The sequence below is a fragment of the Gracilinanus agilis genome, chromosome 4 (genome assembly GCF_016433145.1).
Source record: "Gracilinanus agilis isolate LMUSP501 chromosome 4, AgileGrace, whole genome shotgun sequence".
NCBI lineage: Eukaryota > Metazoa > Chordata > Mammalia > Didelphimorphia > Didelphidae > Gracilinanus > Gracilinanus agilis.
Genome location: NC_058133.1, coordinates 258806139 through 258830896, shown reverse-complemented (window position 1 = coordinate 258830896; position 24758 = coordinate 258806139). Strand labels below are relative to the sequence as shown.

General features: G+C 42.2%; 2 protein-coding genes across 2 annotated transcripts; one reads left to right on the top strand and one right to left on the bottom strand.

Annotated features, from left to right (window-relative positions):
• Window positions 1–5810: 5810 nt before the first annotated feature.
• Window positions 5811–24506, top strand: TAP1 (transporter 1, ATP binding cassette subfamily B member). Its single transcript, XM_044673975.1, has 13 exons — window positions 5811–5837; window positions 15727–16231; window positions 16703–16817; window positions 16983–17113; window positions 18745–18950; window positions 20124–20321; window positions 20691–20711; window positions 20796–20819; window positions 20956–21144; window positions 21392–21565; window positions 21794–21956; window positions 23130–23266; window positions 23641–24506. The coding sequence occupies exons 1-13, from the start codon at window positions 5811–5813 to the stop codon at window positions 23851–23853; spliced, it is 2103 nt and encodes a 700-aa protein (XP_044529910.1). The 3' UTR covers window positions 23854–24506.
• PSMB9 (proteasome 20S subunit beta 9) lies at window positions 10553–15160 on the bottom strand. The gene is made up of 6 exons (XM_044673981.1): window positions 14970–15160; window positions 12540–12607; window positions 12039–12170; window positions 11526–11655; window positions 10930–11071; window positions 10553–10735 (listed from the first exon to the last, which is right to left on the bottom strand). Exons 1-6 carry the CDS (start codon window positions 15087–15089, stop codon window positions 10608–10610), a joined length of 720 nt encoding a protein of 239 aa, XP_044529916.1. The 5' UTR covers window positions 15090–15160; the 3' UTR covers window positions 10553–10607.
• Window positions 24507–24758: the final 252 nt, after the last annotated feature.

Here is a 24758-nt window from a genome sequence, read left to right as displayed (position 1 = left end):
TACTATGTTGAATAATAGAGGTGATAATGGGCATTCTTGTTTCACGCCTGATCTTATTGGGAAGGCTTCTAATTTATCCCCATTGCATATTATGCTTGTTGATGGTTTTAGGTATATACTGTTTATTATTTTTAGGAAAGGTCCTTCTATTCCTATACTTTCCAGGGTTTTCAATAGGAATGGATGCTGTATTTTGTCAAAGGCTTTTTCAGCATCTATTGAGATAATCATGTGACTTTTGTTTGTTAGATTGTTGATATATCAATTATGTGGATGGTTTTCCTAATGTTGAATCATCCTTGCATTCCTGGTATAAATCCCACCTGATCATGGTGGATGATCCTTTTGATTACTTGCTGGAGTCTCTTTGCTAGTATTCTATTTAAGATTTTTGCATCTATGTTCATTAGGGAGATGGGTCTGTAGTTTTCTTTCTCTGTTTTTGATCTCCCTGGCTTTGGAATCAGTACCATATTTGTGTCATAAAAGGAATTTGGTAGGACTCCTTCTTTGCTTATTATATCAAATAATTTGTATAGTATTAGGATTAGTTGCTCTTTGAATGTCTGTTAGAATTCACGTGTGAATCCATTAGGCCCTGGCTATTTTTTTCTTAGGGAGTTCTTTGATGGCTTTTTCAATTTATTTTTCAGATATGGGATTATTTGGGTATTCTATTTCTTCTGCTGTTAACTAGCCAATTTATATTTTTGTAAATATTCATCCAAATCTCCTAGATTGCTATATTTATTGCCATATAATTGGGCAAAATAGTTTTTAATGATTGCTTTAATCTCCCCTTCATTAGAGGTGAGGTCTCCCTTTTAATCTTTGATACTGTCAATTTGTTTTTCTTCTTTCCTTTTTTTTAATTAGAGTGACCAGCACTTTGTCTATTTTATCTATTTTTTCAAAATACCAGCTTCTAGTCTTATTTATTAATTCAATAGTTCTTTTACTTTTGATTTTATTAATTTCTCCCTTGATTTTTAGTATTTCTAATTTAGTTTTCATCTGGGGATTTTTAATTTGCTCGCTTTCAAGTTTTTTAAGTTGCATGCCCAATTCTTTAATCTCTGCCCTCCCTAATTTGTTAATATATGTATTCAAGGATATAAATTTCCCCCTGAATACTGCCCTGGCTGCATCCCACAGAGTTTGGTAGGATGTCTCATCATTATCATTCCCTTCAATGAAATTGTTGATTGTTTCTATGATTTCTTCTTTGACTAGCTGGTTTTGGAGAATCATATTATTTAATTTCCAGGTCACAAGTTCTTGAGGAACTCGAAAAGGAGTTCAAGAATCAAGTAAGAAAGATAGAAGAAAAATAGAAAGAAAAGTGGGAAAATGCATGTAATACAAAAAGAAAATAACAACTTAAAAGACAAAATTGCCTACATGGAAAAAGCGGTACAGAAATCAAATGAAGTAATACTCAAATGCGAGACCAGAATCAACCTGCTAGAAGCCATGAAAAGCAGGATAGACCAAACTGAAATGGAAAATCAAAAGATCATAGCTGAAAATCAGTCTTTAAAAACTAGAACTGGGCAAGTAGAAGCTAATGATCTCATGAGACAGCAAGAATTAATAAAGCAAAATCAAAAGAATGAAAAAAAATGGAAGAAAACATGAAATATCTCATTGAAAAGACAAATGACCTAGAAAACAGATCTATGAGAGACAATTTGAGAATAATTGGTCTGCCTAGGAAAAAAATAAAAGCCTTCCTATCATATTCCAAGAAATCATCCAAGAAAACTGCCCTGATATTCTTGAACAAGAGGGCAAAATGGACATTGAAAGAATCCCTAGATCACCCCCTACATTAAATCCCCAATATACAACCTCTAGGAATGTTATGGCCAAATTCAAGAGCTTCCAGGTCAAGGATAAAATATTGCAAGCAGCCAGAAAGAGACAATTCAGATATCAAGGAGCCCCAATCAGGATTACACAGGATCTGGCAGTCTCTACACTAAAGGATCACGAGGTTTGGAATATGATATCCAGGAAGGCAAGAGAATTAGGTCTACAACCAAGAATCACCTACCCAACAAAGCTGACTATATACTTTCAGAGGAAAGTATGAACATTTAACAAAACAGAAGATTTCCAAGCATTCCTAAAGAAAAGACCAGAACTAAGTGGAAAATTTGATGACCAAATACAAAATTCAAGAGAAACATAAAAAGATACCACAATACAAGACTTAAGGAAGTTGAGCTGTGGAAGCAAGAAGGCAGCAGCCATTGGTCCCAAGGAAGGCATCGATCCCTCTCCCACAATAAGGCTGTCTATAGGAAGCATAAAAAGCATAGAAAGGGGCAGCTGGGTAGTTCAGTGGATTGAGAGCCAGGCCTAGAGACGAGAGGTCCTGGGTTCAAGTCTGGCCTCAGACACTTCCCAGCTGTGTGACCCTGGGCAAGTCACTTGACCCCCATTGCCTACCCTTACCACTCTTCCACCTATAAGTCAATACACAGAAGTTAAGGGTTTAAAAAAAAAGCATAGAAAGCTCAAGCTTTTGGACTGCCACTCTTAAACTTGTCTTTATACTATGGCTATAGAATTAAATTAATATGAAGGAGAACAAAAGAATCAGCTGAGATCTTGAAAGCTGTTCAGTTCTGGAAAATTCAATTACCTAAGAAGCTTTCCTTTTGTTGTCTGTTTCTACTGTATTTATGAATATTCCTGGGAAAGTATTCTGTATCATGAATGTTCAGGAGGCTGCCTAAGGTCTTGGGCACCCTTGTAAAGATGATAATATGGGAGGAAAGTAAGGCATGGTAGTTAAACACAAGCCCCATCTAGAAAATCTTACATCTAGAGACTGCCCAAAATAGATATAAACCTAAGCAGCTGTAATAGCTGTCAAAGACATCTATGAAATAAAGAGCTTTATAAACAATAAACCTCTCATTTTTATGTGCTTCAAGGTTTAGAAAGCTCTCTCCTTACACTCTGCAAAGTAGCTTTTACAAATACTATTATTCCCATTTCATTAATAAGGAAACTAAGTGTCAGTGAGGCTATGACTTCCTATGGTTCCATGGCTAGTAGTAAGTAGTGAAGTAAAAATTTGAACTTGGTTCTTTTTTCATCACCAGTACTTTTAAAATTACGTCATGCTGCTTTCTAGAAAAGGAACTTTTAAAAGTAATTAACTAAAAGTACCTAGGGTATTTAATTTGCCTAAAAGAATTCAAGCATCTATTTTCTGTTGCTTTAATTGTAATTTTGGGTCCTCCTCCAAATAGATCTGGTATTCTATAATTTGTAGGTATACAATATCAATAAGCAAAATATTGACAATTCTGTGATGGGTAGTTATAATTATTTAAAGCACCAAACAGTTTCTGAAATGAAATATGGTCTATTCTTCTCCTATTCAATTCTAGATCCAGTTCACTGTCCATTTGTCATTCAAGAAACTAACAGACAACCTGAACAAACTACCTGTCGAGGTGCATGTCACACACAGTTGAGGCAATATGAGATTTTCATCCACTTTGCTTTTTCATCCTATAGATGGTTAGGTTAATCCCTTTGGTATTGTCATAGATTTCACTTCAGAGGGTCTAGTGTTGATCCAGTTTGTATGATGCCATATATCAATGGGAGGAATTGGAGAATTCTGCCATCCAGAGAATATTATTCTTTTGTTTGAATTCAGTGTATAAGCTGCTCCATGCTACTGGCAGATTATTATAGTGGAACATTAAGTTTGAAATCCAATGTTCTGGATTCTTACCCTTATTTGCTATTTATTCTTATTTACTCTAATCTTACTGAAGGCAAGTTTCCTTACCTATATAAAGACTGCTATAAATGATTTCCAAAATCTCATTTATGTCTAAGTCATATGATTATAAGTGAACATGTTTTTCTGTTTTATATTTTGTTAGATGGCAGGACTCTCCAGTTTATGCAAAACTTTTTGATTGTGACCCTCAAAGAATTGTCTGTCTTTTTGACATATGGTGGGAGACTACCTGCTGGATGAGATCCTTCAAGAGTACATTTAGTTCTCCTGAGTCTAATGCTTTAGAACAAAGTAATAGCAGTAGACAAATGAAGGGAGAGTCTCAGGTGTTACATAAATGAAAGGTTTATAACGCTGAGAATTTCCTTTGTGGCCGCCCCCATCTATGTATCTTTGTTCTGCCCATTCACCAATGAGAGTTTTGGTATTATATTTGCTATTGGGTGGCAGAGCCTCTGTGAAGCCAACCAGAAGTTAAGGGTTTGTCTTCTATAAATCCAGTGTAAACTCGTTTTCAGTGATCTTGTGCTTCATTTGCCTGTCTCTTCTGAGCCTTAAATATGTTCTTTCTTTTTTTGTTTGGAACCTTAGTCCTGACAGAGACCTGGGCACGTAAGTAGAGAATATTATTAAATGACTGCCTGGAGGCTGTACCACGGATCCAAGGGTTGATGTGGGGTAGGGAAGGTCTCTACTATAGAGAGCTACTCCTCATTAGCCAGTTACTTTCTAGTGAACAAAGGGCTTAATCTTAAAGAAAGTAAAACCTAGAAGAGATAATGGCAAAAGAAGCCATCATAAGTGTGTGTTTGCTCTCTGGGCTAGTAGCCTGGCATCTCAACTGTTATTATCAGGAAGGTGTGGGTCTTTCAGCTTTGGTGTGAGGTGACTGGATTGATAGGTAGATGTGATGAGAGAAGAAACTTAAGTAGAGATGGCAGGAATGCGACTCCCCAGTGGAGTTAAAAGGGGAGCAGAGGTATCTAGGAGCTCCTGATTGCCAAGGCCGAGGCCAGAAGAACCACGAAAAGCTTTGTTAAAAAGCTTCACAGAGGAGAGTGCAGAACGGATAGGATGGGGGCAGGGGCCAAGTGAGGATACAAGGGAGGGGTTGGAGTTGGGGGACGGGAGTATTCGAGCCCTGGGATTAGGAGCAGAGAGGGTGGCGATAGGGCAGCGTCTAGAGACAGAGACACTAGGACCTGTCCGGGTTGTTGTCACTTCTTGTCAGAGAGGCTGTTTTTCTTTTCTGAAAGCGCTATAGTCAGGAGAATTACCGCGATACTACGAGGTGCAATTGCAGTATCCGTGACGGAAGGGCTCAAACGGCTGGGTGGAGGAGGCATCTCAGGGGCGGCGGGGTCCAGGGTCACACCCTAGGCGGACTAGTTTGCTCTAGGCTCACAGCAAACACGGAGCTGCCCAGGGTAGTGCGGAGCGGGGCGGAGGTCCTGAGCCTGGACCGATATCTCTACCTCTCAGGCTCTCACTCCAAGAGCTATCTGGTCACTGTCGTGTCCAGTCCGGAGTTCCAGGAGCCGCGGAAGGTGGTTGTGGGCTACGTGGACGATCAACAGACTGAGTACTACGACAGCCACAGCGCGAATCAGAGGGTGGAGCCGCGGGCGCAGTGGATGCACAAGATGGGTCAGGACTACTGGCAGGGGCAGACGCGCATCGCCAGGGCAGAAACACGCAATTATCGAGTGGGCCTAGAGACCCTACGCCGCTACTATAACCAGAGCGAAGGTGGTGAGTGACAGGGCCCCAGAGTCACGGGGCACGCCCATGGGGAGAGGAGACTTGGATCTGGACAGGTCATCTGCCAATTTTGCTGGAGGTATTAGTTTTGCTGCCGTCCTAGGTCCCGAGGGCTCATCAAAGGGTCTGCAGATTGGGTGCTGATCCCAGGGCTGGGGATGGGGCAGGTGTTCACATCTTCCAGACCCTGATAGCTTGCGAGATTTCTTCGGACGGCAGCTTCAAGCGAGGAGTTCTACAACATGCCTATGATGGGCACGACTACATCTCTCTGGACATGGAGACCTACACGTGGATTGCTGCGGTGCCAGAGGCTCTGAGCACTAAGCGCAAGTGGGAGTCCGACAAGAAGTTCTTGAAGAGAGGGAAGGCCTATCTGGAGGAGGAGTGTGTGCAATGGCTGCACAAACACCTGGAGGACGGGAAGGACTGTTTGCTGAGGACAGGTAAAGCAGGGTTCTGCCAGAGTGTGTGCTTCACTCGGGGTCGGGGCTGAACCTTCACAAGACCTTCTCTGCCTCCTATGAAGCAATACCCCCGGGGCTCCTGATCCGTAGGGGAGTTCCTTGACCTCAGATCTCTTGCTATGGCTCGTTCCCCATATCCTGTTCTATCCCTGTATTCTTGGAGGGGAGAGGGAGAAGGGAGAGCCTGGAAATGCCTCTGATCTTTGCCTCCAGACCCTCCTGCTGCCCAAGTGACTCGACAGGCGGGCCCCAAAGGGGAGGTGACCCTGCAGTGCCGGGCCCAGGGCTTTTACCCAGAAGAGATCTCCCTGGCTTGGCTGAGGAATGGGGAAGAACAGCTCCAGGACACAGAGTTCATTGAGACTAGGCCTGCAGGAGATGGAACCTTCCAGAAGTGGGCAGCTGTGTCGATGATTTCCGGTCAGGAAGGGGAATATACCTGCCAAGTTCAGCATGAGGGACTGCCTGAGCCCCTCACCCTGAAATGGAGTAAGGACAGTGAGGAGGGACTGGGGAAAAGCTATCCCCACCCCGAAAAGGGCTGAATAATGTGGAGTTATTGGGGGACTTGGGAAAAGGGTTAGTGAATCTCAGAGTAGAGAGGGATTAAGGCCTTTCACTTCCTTTCCCTTTTTAGAGCCACAGCCCTCATCCATTTGGATCCGTGTGGGCATCATTGCTATTGCCCTCCTCCTCCTCATTGCAGGCATTGCTGGAGTCGTGATTTGGAGGGAAAAAAAAATCAGGTAGAGAAGACTGGAAGGGGATCATTAGGCAGAATGGGGTTTCTGACTTCCCCTAATCTGGCAGCTTGTCTTTCTGTCCTCAAGTTCTTCATTTCCCATATAAGTGAAAGTTAGTTGGTTGGGCTCTAAGACTAGATGATCAAACTTGCAAATAGAAAATACTTTTATGGAGGATGCATTGAAGTGGCATAACAGGCTAGCTGAGTGGGGAAACTGCTTTCAGACTCAGATCAGAAATGAATACAGGGATTCTGGCCAAAAGAACTGAATATCTCACCAGCTGGGTGTGGTAGACCAGAACGGGAAACTTATAGATGCAGGACTTCAGGTTGGGAAAGCACCCATTTGTGGCACCTCTTTTCTCTCTTCCTGTTGGATCTAGATATTATACTAGAGTGGGTGTAGGGGTGGAGTCACAGTTGTGATTTGTTCTGTCTACAAAACAAATCAAGGGAACTTCTGAGGCTTTAGTATGGTCTTCTTTCCTAAACTCCCTATTGGATTTTTTTTCCAGATAGAAAAGAAGGAGACTATATTCAGGCTGCAGGTAAGTGAAGGACTGACATGGAGAATAGAAATAAGAGACCAAACCATATTATCTTTGAAACATAATAAGTGAGAATTCAGAGAGCCTTTCCCTAATAGCCTTTCATTGATGTTCTTTTCCCTCACCATACCCCAGTACTGGAAATATATCTAAGTATATAAATATGTAGAAGAAAATATCTGACTAGGTTGTTTCCCATCTTTGTTTCCAGACAATGACAGTACACAGGAATCTGATGTCTCTTTCATACAAAAAGGTGAGATTCTGGAGGCTTTAGAGCTGGAGAGGGAGAAAAAAGGTACAAAGCAAAGAGGATGGGTATGTGAATGGCTGGGGTGAGTCCTGGATTGGGGATAAGGTAAATTCTTCAGGATGATATGGGGCTTGAGATCACAGGTGACTTTGAGGAACTCCATTAATCTGATTGGGATTGTGAATGTGGAAGTGAAGAGGTATTAGGTTTACTACTAAAGGTAGTGAAGAGCCCCTGTGCTGACCTCATTGTATGCCTGTGAAACCTGAACAGTTTTCCAGAGCCATGCCAGGAAATTGAATTACTTCCATTTGAATTGTCTTAGGAAGATTCTGAAGGTCAGGTGGCAAGATAAGGTGCCAGACACTGAGGTTCTTTCCTGAGCTGAACTGCCAAGCATTCATATTCTTCTGTAGAGTGTCAAAACACAGGTTTTCCAATAAGACTCTTTTATGGAGAACTCACAAGGCAAGCACTCATAAGGAGATCTGAAGAAATGATTCGACGACACTCAATATCTCTCTGAAGAGCTTTGGTATCATTTGGGAGATATGAGAAACACTGGCACAAATTTAGAGACATCTCCACTCCAGATGTTCTTACAGGTGATTTGTGTCCCACCTGTGGTAGAGCCTTTGGAGCTTGTATTGGCCCGATCAGCCAGTTAGACATACTATATATATATATATATATATCAGCCCCAAATAGTGATGCCATTTTGGTCCTCTTCAAGTAGAAGGACAACAACTATCCAAGTTCCTATGGTTCTACTTGCTTTCCTCTGCATCAGTTCACATTTTTATATGTTTCTAAAAATTCCTCATATTCAATATCTGTAATATTCTATTCATGCTCCCAAAATTTTTAGCCATTTCCCAATTGATGGGTCCCTATTTTGTTACTAGTTTTTAAAACTTCTATAAAAAGTGGTGCTATGACATTTTTATTATATTTGGGAATTTTCTTTCTGTTATTGGTCTTCCAGAAGTATATACTTAATAGTAGGATTATTAGATCAAAGGATATAAGATGTTTAGTAGTTTTTATCACTTAGTTCCAAGTCAATTTATAGATTGATTGGGTCATTAAGCAACTCTACTAATATCATATTAATGCACTTAAATTTCCATACTGATCAATTTTAATATTGACTCATCTTTTATAATGTTTTCCAGTAATATTTGCATGACATCGGTTGTTTCGATGTACATTTCTCTTCATGTGGCTATTGGTAGCTTTAATTTCATTTTTGAAAACTGTTACATATTTTGACCATATAACTATTTGAGAATAGCTCTTAGTCTTATGTATTCATTGTAAGACTAAGACCATTCTCTATATATCTTGGGCACATATCTATCAAAAGATATATATCTATCAAAAGTACTTGACATAAATTTTTCCCATACAATATTTTCCATTTCTCATTTTAGTGAAGCTAATTTTGTTCAGGCAAAAGCTTAAAATTCTACACAATTAAAATTGTTCTTTATCTTTTAGGATAAACCTTATTACTTTGTTTAGTTTTGAAGTCTCCTCTGTACCCACAGTTGTAAAAGATACTTCCTATTTGTCTTATTTTTTGTTTTGACTGGCTCTTTGTTTATCTATTTGGAGCTTATTGTGGTATATGGTGTAAAAAGTTAATTTTAACATTTTTTTGCCAAACTGTTTCCTACATTTCCTAATTTCCCCCAAAGTTCTTATTTATCTGTTATGTTATTATAGGAGTTATTACAATCATTTTTTACCCAAACCTGTGATTTCACAGGTGTAGAGAGGGAAAAGAAGCTCCTTCTACTTACACAGAGCATCTGTTGCTCTGTACAGATTTAGGGAGTTTTCAGGGGAACTGAAAGGTTGTGTTTTGCTCAGGGCATCATAGCTAGCACCCATCAGAGGTGAGATCTGAATGGAGGTTGGGGCAGGTAGGTGGTGCAATAGTAGATAAAGGGCTGGGAGTGGAGTCAGGAAAATCTGAATTCAAATCTGGCCTCTAACACTTACTAGCTATGTGACTCTGAGCAAATTATTTCACCCTGTTTGCTTCAGTTTCCTCAATTTTAAAATGAACTGGAGAAGGAAATAACAAACTTCTCCACTCTTTGCTAGGGAACTCTAAATGGGATCACAAAGTGTTAGACACAACTGGAACAACTGAATAAGAGTTATAGTGACACCAGTGTGGACTTTCTATTTACCATCTCACAGTGCTTCTTAGAACCTTTTACCTATATCTCAGTATATGACCATAGATTCCATAATATGTAGTTGGTAATATCAGCTGTACGATTTTGGACAAGTTGCTACCCATTTCTGTACCTCAGTTTCTCTGCAAAAGAGTCAATAAACATTTATTAACTGTCTACTATGTGCCAAACACTGTGCTAAGCACTAAGAATTGAAATACTATGCCCGTCTCTAAAGTCTCTTCCATAGCTAATGTTCAATGATTACTTTAGAAATAGCACATTTGAAGACGCATTTAAATTCATATTATCTTACAAGCACTGGCAGACATGAGGCACAATCAGAGCAAGAAGGATGACTAGTTATTTGTTTCCCCCACAGGGGAAACTTCACAGGACCTAGTGAGAGAGCTTTTTCCTAAGACTAAGGCCATGTTTATCTCTCCTACTCTGTGGTAGCAGGGCCTGGAGCTGGGTCAGGACAAAGAAGGAAGGGTTTTGGTTCCTCATTGTAGGGGTGCCACCTTCTTCATCTCTGTGAGTACTAACAGATTCATATTCTGTTAAACTGGAATGAATCTTGGAGATTCTATTGGCCTTAGAGATCATATAAGCTAATTCCTACAGGGGATAGATGAAGAAACTGAGTCCGAGAAGGAAAATAGCTTGCCCAAGGTCATTCAGCAAAATTATAGAAGAAAAGGGATGAGGGCTACACTGTTTTGAGTCTCAGTCCAGGTATTTTGCCTCTATTCCACATTTACTTCTCCTTTTCTCATATTCTCTGAGCTGTTCTCAATGACTTACACCAAACGCTTAATACAAGAAGTTTATTACAAAATAAAGAGAATAGAAGAATATGTGAGAATGTCTCACTCATCGTAGAACTGAGGTAGCTCCTTTCCCATGATGACTTCTTGTTTGGTGCCAGCAGCTGTGATAGTGACCAGATAAATGACCCCTCCACTGGAGCCATCCCTGCCCATGGCCAGAGTAATAGCTATTGAGAGATTAGAAAGGGGAGAGGAAAAAGGAAGTTTGTCCTGGTTTAAGAGCCTCTTGTCTATCTCTCCAGGATATTCTTAAAGCCCAGGAGATCCATCCCTTTGGGAGACATTCCCTTTTTGTTTTTCATTGCTTCCTCTCCAAAGATCACTAAGTCTTCCTCCTCTCTCTTCCAAAATGGATAGTTACCATCAATAGTGAATTGTCGGCACTCCTCAGGGGACATTCCAGGTTTATAGGCTGCATCCACGTAGCCATAAATGTAGGTACTCCCAGAGCCTCCTATGGCAAAAGGCTGTCGTGTCAGCATCCCCTCTAAGGTCCCATACACCTGAGATAAAGTAATAAAAATATAAGCAGATGGTAATAATAATAGCTAACACTTCTAGAGCACTTATTATGTGCCAGGTACTGGGCTAATCATTTGACAATTATTATCTTATTTAATCCTCACAACAATCTTGAGAAGTAGGTACTATTACTATCCCCATTTAATAGACAAGGAAACTGAAGCAAAAAGAAGTTAAGTGACTTGCCCAAGGTCACATAAGCAAATAAATATCTGAGGCCAAATTTGAACTTAGGTCTTCCTGATTCCAGTTCTACACTTCTGGTTCCCATAGGCAGAGTCTCAGTCTCCTAGGCCTTAGATTCCCCCCTCTCAAGCCTTACATTGAAACCACACATTAACCTATAGCAACAGTATCTCTGACCCTCATTGATAAGACGATCTGTTATCCCAATAGCCAATTAGAGGGGCAGTGATCTTTCAGGGAGTGTCTCACCTGGCCTCCGAGGTATTGATCCCAGCCAGCCACCATCAGATGGGCTGAAAGCTCTTCCCGGTATTTATAAGAGATATTCCTCACCACATTTGCAGCAGACAGAACAAGGGGAGGTTCTTCTAGCTCCATCCTAGAGAGATTGATAACCATCTTTTCCTGAAGTACTCTCTAATCCTCATAAACCAAACCTCGAAACCTACACCTGTAATGCTCCAAATAGCAATTTCACTACACTTCTGATTTTCCCCATCCCCCTTTGTTTTCTGCTTCTTCCCTATCCACCCCAACGCCAACCACAAATTCCTTCAATGGGTGCTAGAGTCCTTCTTATAAGTCCTCCCTACCAGATCGCTGCTCACCCTCCCTCCATGGTCTCCCTACTTTGTATGTTAAGTACTATTATTAGGGTAGGGGAATGTTATAAAGAGGGAGGTAGACAACTGCAGTAGTTTGGACAGGTACCATATGAAGAAGAAGTAAATAAAAGATCCCAAGACCATTCCTGACTCCTACCCATGAAGTTCCAGCTGGTAGGTGGCCATGTCAGCTATAGCCTGGGCATCAGCAGCTGAGCCAGACAGTGCACAATAGATTTGTTTGTTCAGAGGAGCCAGCTTGTTAAACACTCGGTTCACTACAGCTGTTCTGAGGATCGAAGAAAGGAGGTCGAAGAAAGAAAAGGGAGAGGGTATTAAGGAAGGGAAATGAGGAATAAAGGCCTGAGCCTTCTTTCCTCATCCTTCCCAGTTCTCAATTATCCTGGGAATCTTAGCAAAGATATCCTCCACCCCAGTATCTCTAGTTCACTTAAGCATACCCTAATCAAGAGTCTTCATCCTTTTATATTTCCTTCCAATTTTTTTCCAACTTTTTATTATACAAGTACCTGCTTTGTTATTAATGTTCACTCCAATTTGCTCCAAAAGTAACTCCACAAAGTTTCTTACGCCTAGCCAAGGCAACATGCATGTTTAGGGAGAGTGGCCTAATATCTGATCCTCCCCTGGTACTTACCCTGCAGAAACTCGAGAATCAGAACCCACCACGACACCACCATCAAACTCCACTGCCATTATTGTTGTCTGCAGAAATAGACTTTTAGAGAGTTAAAACTGAAAGAGACCTTTGTAGGCTCCTCCTAACTTAAAACAGACAACTTACAAGAAACAGATACACACAAGTTGTTACACACTTGGTTAGTGGCAGAGTTGGTAGCACAATTCAAGAATTCTTTCTTCCATTATATTATTCTTAATACAACTAATTCCTTTATATGGTTGGGAAGAAGTTTCAGAACCTGGCCTGGGACTAGACCCTTTCCCCCAGCCAGGACTTTAATGCCAAGTCTTAGATTCCCCCAAGTGGCATCTTCCAATACTATAAGGAAAAGAATAATGGGAAAATCCTAGGGACCATGTGTTATCTTTCTGGGGAGGAAGGATGGTGGGCTGTGAGGATAGCTTTATAGGCCTGGTTGTTCCCATGCTGAAGTTACTTCCACTGTAAAAAGTTCAAATGTGTGATGTTTTGTATTTAGACATGGTACAATACTAGCTAAGGAGGTAATCATGAAATTCTTAAATTTTTCTTGACTCTCCAATAAGTTTAGTTGATTCTTATGATCAGCTCTCAGGATAGGGAAGTGAATGTAGGGTATTTAGAAACTAAGTTCTGAGGACAATTTTTTTAAAAACTGAAGAGATTTAGTTAAGCAGATTTTGATAAGGAGAAAAGAGATTTTTCTGGGATCCAAGGGGAGAAATCTTGAGTTGCAGAACAGCTGGAATCTAAGACCTGAATCTAATTTCATCAGAACATTACATACGTGTGTTGACATGTTTATAAATGGGCATTACTATTACCCTTGCTTCCTGAAGCAAAATCACTTCTTCTGTATTCCAGAAGATTGTCCTGGTGACTTACTGTGGTTTACTCAGATCAGACCTTTCACTATTCACAACCTGGTTGCAACTCACTTTCCCAGCTTTATCTCACAACTATTGTCCCTCAAACCTTTATTCTTTAGCTATGTAGTTATACCTTTTCGAAATTGATTCAGATTCAGAAGAAATCTCAGTCTTGCTACTAATCACCTGGGCACTCTTGAACTAATCATTTCAAGTTTCTGAGCCTCAGTATTCCCCAATTCTAAATTCAGAATTCCTTTAAAAAATCCTTTCTGACCCTACATCTTGCAGTTTCTTAATGCCTATGTTCATGTCTCTGTATCTGGAATGCCTTCTCTCTCCACTAAAATCTTGCCCAATTTTCCTGATCTTACTTAATAAATGTCATTTCCTCCAAGAATTTTTCACCTGATTGCCTCATTACCTCCTCAGAACTATAGTTTTGATGTAGATGTTGTAAGTTACCAGCACAAGATTGTAAACTCCACAAAGGCAGTGACCATGTTTTTCTTACTTTATTAGTTCACCCAATGCAGTTACAGGTCCTGATTAAATGTACACTGTAGTCAAACTATCTTGAGGCCCTTGAGTTGAGGCAATCCTACATTCCTTGGTCATTAATTGCCACAGAACTATGCCTACCTCAGTCCTTGAGTAGTGTCACTGAATGTAGGTCAATTGCTTGCAGCCATACAACTCTCTCCTCCCCATCTTCCCTAAGCAATTACCTTATGGGCAAAGTCCCCGAGTGGGCATAGGTGGTGTGATTAGCATGGTCACATGGCTGAAGCACCAACAGACCAGGCACTCCCCCATTTACTCCTAAGGCAATTCCCTTTCACAGGAGTATCTCTGCAAACAGTGATGAATTAATTGATCATTCTTTTTTTTTTTTTTTTTAAATAACCCTTACCTTCCCTCTAGGAATCAATACTGTGTATTGGTCAATGCTGTGTATTGGCTCCAAGGCAGAAGAGCGGTAAGGGCTAGGCAATGGGGGTTAAGTGACTTGCCCAGGGTCATACAGCTAGGAAGTGTCTGAGGTCAAATTTGAACCCAGGACCTCCCGTCTCTGGGCCTGACTCTCAATCGACTGAGCTACCTTATCTGCCCCCAATTGATCATTCTTTTAAAATTCCTTTTATCACTTCAGGGTCTCACTCCCCCAGCTCCCATGGTCCAAGTGGCCACAGGACTTCTTCCTGGAATCTGCTTCTTCTTCCCCTAAGTCCCCCAACCCACCCACACCAATTTTCCCCAGAGAAGTGAAAGCGAAAGGGCTGAGGAGTCGCTTCTCTCTCCAACCTTGCAAAGGAGTCTGGACGCCGCTCTTCGGCCTCCTCTGGCAGCCTAGAGAGGTCATTCCCACTTCAGAACCCTAGAATGCCTCTCCCAGAATGGAGCTTTTCCTCCTATCACGGGACGAGTGGGGAAGGGGTTTTGCTTCCACGTGCATTCTCTAGCTTGGTCCGTGACACTGAACTTCCAAAGCTATACCCTCTTTCCCTCCCTCTTTGCTGTCTCTCGAGTCTCTTACCCCGGTATAGACTTCTCCTGCTGCAGGAAGGTCCCCAACAAAAGAGCACGCCTGCATCCTGCCAGCGCGGTTCAGAGCTCCTTTGCGCCCAGGGCAGTTTTCTGATCTGTGATCACCCATCAGCTCCGCCCCTCCTAACTTCGCTTCCCTGAAGGGGGCGCGTCTCTAGCACTAGACTGCTGTCTGTCGGGCTCCTAACCTGTTCAGGGTTGATCTGCTCGGTGACTGGTGACGCGACAACCCTTCCGAGAGGCAGTGAAGAACCGAGGCTCTTCTGAGTGGAGAACTTAGGAACTTCGGGGCTTGCGGTTGTGGCTGAAGGGGTGGACTTGGGGGAGGGACAAGGTGGCTTCCATTCCCGGTTTATTTCAAGTTTCCGAACCTGGTCTGGCATCTCCTGGGCGGAGCGGCATTGGAGGCGGGGCTGGGAGTTGGTGCGGGTGGGCGAGGAGCAGAACCGCTTTCGATTTCTTCTTCCTGGAAACGGCTTCACTTCTCGCTACTGGGCAGCCTGGAGCGGTTCGCTGCCAGAGCTTTTCTGAGACTCTGGCAGCGGCCCGCCCCTTCCTCTGCTCCTGAGCCCTGTCCTGGAGCATCTCAGAAGCCTGTGCGGAACACAGAAACCAGCATCGCCCGGACCTAGACCACTGACCAAAGAGTGGAAATCAGTAGAGGAAGCCGGCTCAGGACCCCGGACAGCGCTCCGCACATGGCTGGCGCGGGGTCTCCAGGGTCGCTCCAATACCCCTTGTTGCAGGCACTGCTACTGCTGCCGATGGACTGGGCACTTCACCTCATGCTGCCTCAGATTCTGCTTATGCTCTTGCCCATTGGGCCGTCCTTGCTCCGGGTCTGGGGGGCCGGTCTGGGTCGCTGGGGGATGTTATGGTTGGGGTTGCGTTGGACCACCAGCTGGGAAGGGGCCAACTCTAACAGCTGGAGGGCTGAGCTGGGGTCCCTAGCAGCGGCGCTGGGGTTGGCCCTGCCCGGGCTCGCCTCGTTCAAGGCTCTAGGAGGGAGGGAGGTTCCCAAGGGTGGAGGCGAGACCCGGCTGCTGCACTGGGGGAGCCGGCTAGACGCTTTCGCTCTCAGCTACGCAACGGCGCTGCCAGCGGTGATCCTATGGCACAAATTTGGAAACCTTTGGGTGCCAGGGGGTCCGCTGGGCTCTGGATCCATCATGCACCGGCTGCTAGGCTTCCTGGGTCCAAAACTGCGTCGCTTCCCGCTAGTGATGTTCTTCCTCCTATTGTCTTGCCTAGGTGAGCATGGGTTTGGGCAAATTTGGGGGGGATTTAAAATTATGAGAAGTGAGTCAGGGGGATATGAGGAAAGTTCAGAGGCAGAACTGAATACCCAGGACCTGACTCCAATTACACCATAACTGCGTAGAAACAAGGAGACCTGTGTCCCAATGTTTCGTGTAAGCTTTATGATTTTTGGAAATTCACCTTACCTCTATAATGACCCAATCTCAAATGGGGGATTGGTCTGTGTAATCTCATAAGAGGTCTAACATACTACGATCTGTGGAAGTAGCGAGAATTTGGGGGAGAAATTGCATGATAAAGACGACTCTTCAGGGGAGAGGAATTGTCATTCTAACTGTAACAGGGAAGATGGGGGATATAGTCCTGCTGAAAATCCTCTGCTTTGATATATAAAACTTCTCATAAGTATCTATTAGTTGACTGACTCTTTTTCCCTCCCTGACCCTACTTCAACCCTTCCAGGAGAGATGGCTATCCCATTCTTCACTGGTCATCTCACAGACTGGATCCTGCAGGATGAAGCAGTTGCTACCTTCACAAGCAACATCGCCTTCATGTCGATATTCACCATAGCCAGGTTTGGGAACTGGGCTTAGGAATTTGGAGAATAGGAAACTAGGGAAAAGAGGAAGTTGGAAGTTGGGCCTGCACTTTGGGCAGGTTGATGCTCCAGAAAACATCTTCCCTCTTAAATATTGAGCCTCATAATAATCCTCTTTCTTGCCTCTCCATTTCTCCCCAGTGCTTTGTTAGAGTTCTTGGGTGATGGAATTTATAATCACACAATGGGCCAAGCACACAGCAACCTGCAGGGACAAGTGTTCCGGGCTGTCCTGAGCCAAGAGACTGATTTTTTTCAACAGAACCAAACAGGTGAGTCCTTGTACCCTCTCATAAAGACATTCCTATATTTCTTTCTACCTATTTCTCATACAACAAAAAGAAATAAACATTCATTAAGTGCCAACTTCCTTCAGAGAGGTGTGCTGGAGTACAGAGAGAGATGGAAAATTGAGGTAAGACTCAGTCCCTACCCTTCACTGCAGTAATTTGAATGTGGGATCTGCAGTAATTCAATGAGCTTTAAAATAAGGAGGCTATCTCAGTTATTCCCAGGTTCTCTGAGGAAAGTACTTAAAATTTCTCTACTAAGGATTCTGCATATGAATGCTAGTTCAGATTCTGAAGGGGAGGGGGGAAACTTCTAATTCCTAATGTGTGTGTAAATCCTTAATTATTAATCTGTAAATAAATGTGCATTTGCACTTACATATTGTTTTGGCTATCAATGTCAATTAATTTCTATTCTCAAGAGGAAGGTGGTACTTGAAGGTACAAAATTCTAGAAGCAAGAATATTCATATGAATATCCTAAGAAAGGTTACAAAGCAGACACTGAAATAAATCATGTCAATTATAATTTAAGGGGTCCTATAGCATTTAGGAATGAGGATACTAGCACTACTAGCTATTGTACAAAAGAGTTAATGATAAATATGAAAGGAAATCATGAGAAAGAAAAATACTACCTGCAATTGGAAGGATAAGGGAAGTTAGGATGGGACTTGTTGGGGGGTGTGTGGCACTTGAATTTATAGGCAAAGGTGGGGAAAGAAAGCATTTTAAGCACAAGGAACAAAGGTGCATCAGCATGAGAGCCCAATGTATGAGGACAAGGAGCACAGATGGTATAGAGGAGATTAGTATGAAATGAATAAAAAAATAGGATAGATGACAGAGAAATATGAATATTATTTAGTAGACAATAAAGAACTTCTGAAAACTTGTGCAGAGAAATTAACATAATAAAAATCTCTGTACAAGTATGATTCTTCAGGCAGCAGTATAAAGGATGGATTGGAGGGAAAAGAAAGTAAGGGCAAAAAGCCTCTTACAATAGTCTGAGTGATTAGAAACTAGGGGGAAAGTCTATTCCAGGGTGTGGCAGTGGGAATGGAATAGACCCACCCCATTCCTTTCTTTCCTTATACCTTTTATACAATCTTATATAGTACACATTATCCTTCCTTTGGTTTTTCAAGCCAAAGATTAGAAAGGACACACTAATATATATTCCATCTATAACAAAAAATATTAACCATACATTTCTTTTATCCTCAGAACCAGAGAGTTTTTGCCTCCTAAGTCTCTTCCTATGTCCCCATATAGTCCCAATTAGTAGCCACATTTAGAATTTTAAACCTTGACCCTCTGGCTCCATGATTGCAGGATTGGCATCACTAGATCCCCAAGAAGAACTTTGCAACCATGGTTTCTCTCCACCCTACCTCACACACCCCTCTCCAGTCTTCTTGGGGTCCCATAAACCCTTTAGAGGCACTTAGACAGTGACTGAACTAATGAGCTCCTACTCTCATTCCAAAAATTTCCCACACATTTTCAGACCTCCCTCAGCCTAAACCCATGTTTCCATCCCTCACTTCCCCAGTTACTCCAGATCTTCAACTCTTGCCATTCTCTGAATTTCCCCTCCTCCTCCACAGGTGCTATTACCTCTCGTGTGACAGAGGATACAGCTACGTTGAGTGAGTCCCTGAGAGATAAGCTAAGCTTGCTGCTGTGGTACTTTTTTAGAGGACTGTGTTTGCTGGCATTTATGCTCTGGGGGTCCCTGACTCTCACTCTGGTCACACTGATCGCTCTGCCAGTGCTCTTCTTCCTGCCCAAGAAGCTGGGAAAGTGGCAACAGGTATAAGCCCAAAGAATTTCTTCAGCATTTCCAATTTTTATTTCTTTTTCACAAGCTCCAATCTGTTCTTTACACTTGGGTTTCCCAAACTTTGTTCCTCTTTGACTCTCCTTTGCCCTCTATATTGAAAAAGACTAGAGGGTATCTAATCTTTGCCCTGTGGCCCTGATGGTTCTCCTGTCTGAACCCTGACCCCTTTCCAATACAGCTTTTGTATCCAGGTCATTTTCTAATCATTTTTCTTCATCATGTCCTCATTTTACCACAGTCCTTTTTAGGATATGGTTTCCCTTTGCCTCCATCCTTCTCTATTCTCTGTGTACCCAAATTCTAGAATCCTTACTTTCCTGTAGTTTCTAAGGGTATTGATTTCACATTTTCCCTGCATCCTTATATTCTTTGACTATAGTTCTGATAAAAGATAAATCCTTTTATCTGAGAATAATAGCAGACACTACATCAATCATGATAATGATAATAATAACAATAGTATTTGCTAACATTTATTTAGTACTTTTGCATTTACAAAGCACTTTAACATGTGATATCTTATTTGACCTTCACAATGTTCCTGAGAGGTAGGGGTTATTGTTATCTCTAATTTACAGATGAGGAAACTGAGGCTGGGAGAGGGTAAATGATTTGCCTAGGGCCTTACAGCTAGTGCCTAAGGGGTGATTTAAATTCAGGTCTCTCAAATTCAGTTCTCTAGCTACTATATCAACTAGCATATCACATGCTATTATTTTTAATGTCACACCCACATAGTTCTTTCCAGGTTACAAAACTCCTTCCTCACACTCATCCATGAGGTAGCTAGTGCAAATGTTATTTCTATCTTTCAGATAAGAAAACTGAAGGCCAGAGAATATGAATAACATGTCAGATTACATTTCCAGCCAGCCAGGAACAGAGCTTACACTGGAATTCAGGCTTCCTAACTCCCTAACAAATGCCCTTTTCACTCTCTTCCTCCAGTGCTTCTCTTATTCAGTTGGAACTTGGATAAATGTCCCTGACATTGGCCCCTTCTGTGGTCTGGGGAAATAGACAAGGGTCAAATCCACAGGACTGTCTTTTCTGTTTTTTTCACAACATTATTTTCTGTACAATTATATGAGAATGCACTAAGAAAATGCTCTCTGCCCAACACTGTTACCTTTGTCTTCACAGGCACTAGCAGAACAAGTGCAATCATCCCTGGCAGAGTCAAGCCAGGTGGCTGTGGAGGCACTCTCTGCTATGCCCACAGTGAGAAGCTTTGCCAATGAAGAAGGAGAGGAACGGAGATTTGCCCATCAGCTCCAGAAGACACAGAAACTTAACCAGAAGGAGGCACTGGCCTATACTTTTAATATGTGGGCCACTAACGTGAGTACCTGGGAAAAGAGGACTCACTTTCTAGTCTAGGACTTATTGACCCTGGTCACTATACAGGGACTCCTAGACCAAATTTCCCATTTTAAGACCCTGAGGTAAAACTCCTATTCTTATGGTTGGCCCCCACAGCTTTCTCTCTTATTTGAAGTTCTAGATGGTTGCCTTCATCAAGGAGGGGGTTCAGAGCATTACCCCTGGGAGACAGTTTGTTTTAGGAATCCAGGGCTCTAGGTATTTTATGATATCTAATGATGATTTTATGATATCCTTTGACTATTCTAGAGGCTTCTTTAATGACATTTTTTCATGAATATGGCACACAGTCATGGTACCCCTGACTATACTCTTTTCTTTCCCCAGCTTTTAGGACTGCTGCTGAAGGTGGGAATTCTCTATATGGGGGGAAAGATGGTAACCCATGGGAGTGTGAGCAGAGGGGACCTTGTCACCTTTGTCCTCTATCAGATCCAGTTTACCACTGCTGTTGAGGTGAGACTCCTATTGACCAATGCTTCCTATTCCTACTCCCCCTTTACTTTCAACATCCTCTTTCAGCTCTCTTATTAGATATCCTAGACAATACATGATATCTTCTCATCCTGTTAACTTATCTCTCTTCCTTCAGGTATTGCTCTCCACAATTCCCAATGTACAGAAGGCCGTGGGATCCTCAGAGAAGATCTTTGAGTACTTAGACCGGATACCCCAATGCCCTTCCAGTGGTCCCTTGGCACCCTCTACCCTGAATGGCTGTGTAGAGTTCCAAGATGTTTTCTTTGCTTACCCCAGCCGACCAGATGTCTTGGTCCTAAAGGTACTACTTTTTACCTCTCACATTTCATTCCTTCCAACTCCCAGGCTGCTAAAGGTCCTTTGAGATCCTCCTTTATGCAAGAAATACATTGGCCCTGTCTCATCATTTCATGGAGAGAATATCTCGGAATGTGTGTAGGGTCAAGGAGTGGTAGTGATGGTGATAGTGGGGAGTGTGTATGTGTGTGTTCACATGGAAGGACTCTCTTTGCCTCTCCCCTGATACTTTTCCTTTCTGGTTCCTTTAGGGAGTCACATTCACTTTGCATCCTGGGCAAGTGCTAGGCCTAGTGGGGCCCAATGGAGCTGGAAAGAGCTCAGTGGCTGCTTTGCTGCAGAATCTGTATCAGCCTACAAGGGGGCAGCTGCTGCTGGATGGGGAGCCACTGCCCCAGTACCAGCACAGATACCTACACTCACAGGTGAGGATAGGAAGATCACCTGGGTCACAATGTCCTTGGTAGAATAGGTCAAGGAAGGAATGAGGAGGAGAAAGAAGGGCAGGCAAAGTTCCAAGGATGTCCAGGAACATTCTTATTAATGGGTGTGATAGAATGGGGGATTTATCATTAGGAATGGAAATACCTAATCCCTGCCCTGAGCTTCCCCTCTTTTGCTCTCACCTTTCCTTGCTCCTGGCTCACCCCCAGGTGGTTGCAGTGTCACAAGAACCACAGCTGTTTGGAAGGAGTCTATATGAAAACATAGCCTATGGATTGGACCAGAAGCCAGAGCTGGAGGAGATCAAGGAGGCTGCCCAGAAGGCTGGAGCTCACAGTTTCATCTCTCAGTTGCCTCAGGGGTACTACACAGGTACTGTGAATATTCACTTAGTAAAGTAGACATATGTCTTCACAATCAATACCTGGTCACATCCATTTCATCTTTAACTCAGTCCTATACTAGAGATGTATAAGAAATGAATAATAGAAAAAGCACTTAATAAATTCTAGAAGAAGGAAATAAGGAAAAGGGAACAATCAATTATTAAGTGCCTTCTATGTACCAGACACTATGCTAAGTGCTTTACAAATATTATCTTATTTGATCCTCACAAGAATCTTGCGATGTAGGTGCTATTCTACCTCCATTGCTGTTGAGGAAACTAAGGCAAATGTGATCTGGTTCATACAGCTAGTAATTGTCTAAGGTCTGATTTGAACTCACATCTTATTGATTCCAGACCCGGCCTCTATCCACTATGCTACCTAGTTGTCTCTATAATATATAAGTTCAAATCCAGTATCAGACAGTTACTAGTTGTTCGAGGCTCTGTGTGCCTCAATTTCCTCATCTGTAAAGTGGAAATAATAACAATACCTACCTTTCAGGGTTGCTGTGGAATCAAATGAAATAATGTTTGTAAAGTATTTAGCAGGGAGCCTGGCAAATATTAAGTGCTATATAAATGTCAATTCTTATCATGAAGTGCTATGTGCCAAGCACTGTGCTAAGTGTGGGGGATACAAATACAAAGATGAGAAAGTCCCTGTCCTCAAGGAGTTTACATTTTAATGAAGGGAGGCAACACATAGGTGAGTGGTAGTCAAGGAAGAGAATTTTAATCTAGAGAAGTATAGAGATGTTGAATAATTCATAGAACAGTCAGATAATCTGCCCTTTTCAAAAGCAATGGTAATCTTGATGGGATTACTATGTTCAAAGCCAGAGGTAGGATGGGCAGACAAGTGTACCATACAGATATCCATATAGATGACTGGATGTAGATGGAATATTGTTTTGGGATGACTAGATATGGTGGGCCAGATTGAGTTTGCTCCCATTGATTCAAGAATCTAATGAATTCAGACTTTACAAAGATGGGTAGATTAAGGCCTTTGGAATCTCATTACTTGATTTCCATTAACCCTCTCAGAATATCTATCATTCATTGAAGACCATCCACCTGCTTTAGTCCAAGGGAGAAAGCATGTTTTTGTATGACTGTGATGGTCCTGCTCTCAATGCATCTCATTCTCTCTACAGATATAGGAGAATCTGGGAGCCAGCTGTCAGGTGGTCAGAGGCAGGCAGTGGCCCTGGCCCGGGCTCTCATTCGGAACCCCCGGGTCCTCATCTTAGATGATGCCACCAGTGCCCTGGACACAGACAACCAGTTATGGGTAAGATAGCAATAGCAACTACTTCAAAGCTCCTAAATCCCAAATCCTTAAATCTGAAGGCAACACTAATTCCTTTCTGATACATCTAGAGCTAATTCCTGAATCTAACTCCTTTTCCTCTTTTTCTTCCTTGTCCTCATCTTCACCATTAGCTGCATCAAAGAACATTGACTAAGCAGCTATGTGTGTGAGGATGGGCTGGGTTTATTCTTCTTTCCCTAGAGCTCATAGAACACTTAAAGCAAGTTCTGTGGAATGGGAGTAGCAGTAAAAGATCACTCAGGATGAGATGATAAATGCCCAGTGGCATTTGTGCTATGGCCTGTGCATGAGGCTGTCTGAATTACTGACAGTATTTGTGCCTTTTCCTACAGGTGGAGCAGCTCCTATATGAAGCCCCCAGGAAGACCTCTCAGGCAGTGCTCCTTATCACCCAGCGTCTCAGCTTTGTGGAAAAGGCTGACTATGTACTCTTCCTAGAGGATGGGGCTATTCAAGAGAGTGGGACCCATAGGCAACTCATGGAGAAGAGGGGTCGATATTGGACCATGGTGGAGACCACAGGTGGAAATTCAGCTCAGGAATAAGAGACATAATCCCCATTGAGGGGGAAGCCACCAATCTCTCATTTCCTGAAAATGGAGGAACAGAGGAAGAATGTCAGTCTTCTTTTTGCCTTATTATGTAATTTATCAATTCCAATAGTGTTTTTCAAAACAAAATTACATTCTTACTAATTATGTTCTCTGTTATCAACATTAATTCCTTTGGGTTAAGGTTTTCTTTCTCAGATTCCTCTTTTAAATTGCAAAAACTAGTGGAAGGGAAGCCAAAGAAGCCTTTAATGGGAACAACTTAGTGGGAATTTATTCATTCTTTCAATAAGCATTTATTAAGCATCTACTATGTACCATCTTTGTTCTAGGCACTAGAGATATGAAGATGAAGCTAAATAGTCCTCATCACCAAGGAGATAATGTTTTATTAGCAGCTAGTTCTAGAGTTTGTAAAGAACAGATAATAGCAGTAGATGTAACTCACAATTTATACAGCCAGAGCTTTAACAGAGCTGTGAATTGAAGGGCACTGAAAATGAGAGAAAAATGTACCAAAGAGGTTACTTGAGTGTTTCCATATACAGTGGTGCTAAGGACACTGGGGGGTCAATTCTCTCTTTAGCTGGCACAAAAGTATTCTGGAAATGTTTGGTGTTTATAATAAACTGGGTATTTTTTAAAAAGTGTGTTCCCTCTGTCATTCCAGTGGCAATAGCTCATTGTCTCTGTAGTTTTTCTTCTATATACTGTCGACTAAAAGTTAGGATCCCCCAAACCCAGCTCTCCTTGTCCCCTTATTCTTGGTCTCCTAAAAGAGTCTAGTTAGAACTATGTAGTTGGAATTGAAAGATCCATAAGTTTTAATTTTTATTACTTCCCAGATCTGTAATCTTGGGCAAATCACTTAAACTCTTTGACTACCCCTTCTTCTCTTT

What these genes read in the sequence shown, in the direction of transcription:
- TAP1 (XM_044673975.1), top strand. Translation starts at nt 5,811, where the DNA reads ATGGAGACCTACACGTGGATTGCTGCG. An exon ending in TCGATATTCACCATAGCCAG is followed by an intron (nt 16,818 to 16,982) that starts GTTTGGGAACTG and finishes ATTTCTCCCCAG; the next exon opens with TGCTTTGTTAGAGTTCTTGG. An exon ending in AGCTGGGAAAGTGGCAACAG is followed by an intron (nt 18,951 to 20,123) that starts GTATAAGCCCAA and finishes TTGTCTTCACAG; the next exon opens with GCACTAGCAGAACAAGTGCA.
- PSMB9 (XM_044673981.1), bottom strand. Translation starts at nt 15,089, where the DNA reads ATGGGTGATCACAGATCAGAAAACTGCCCTGGGCGCAAAGGAGCTCTG. An exon ending in CAGGAGAAGTCTATACCGGG is followed by an intron (nt 12,608 to 14,969) that starts GTAAGAGACTCG and finishes CTATTTCTGCAG; the next exon opens with ACAACAATAATGGCAGTGGA. An exon ending in ATCAATACCTCGGAGGCCAG is followed by an intron (nt 11,072 to 11,525) that starts GTGAGACACTCC and finishes ACTTTATCTCAG; the next exon opens with GTGTATGGGACCTTAGAGGG.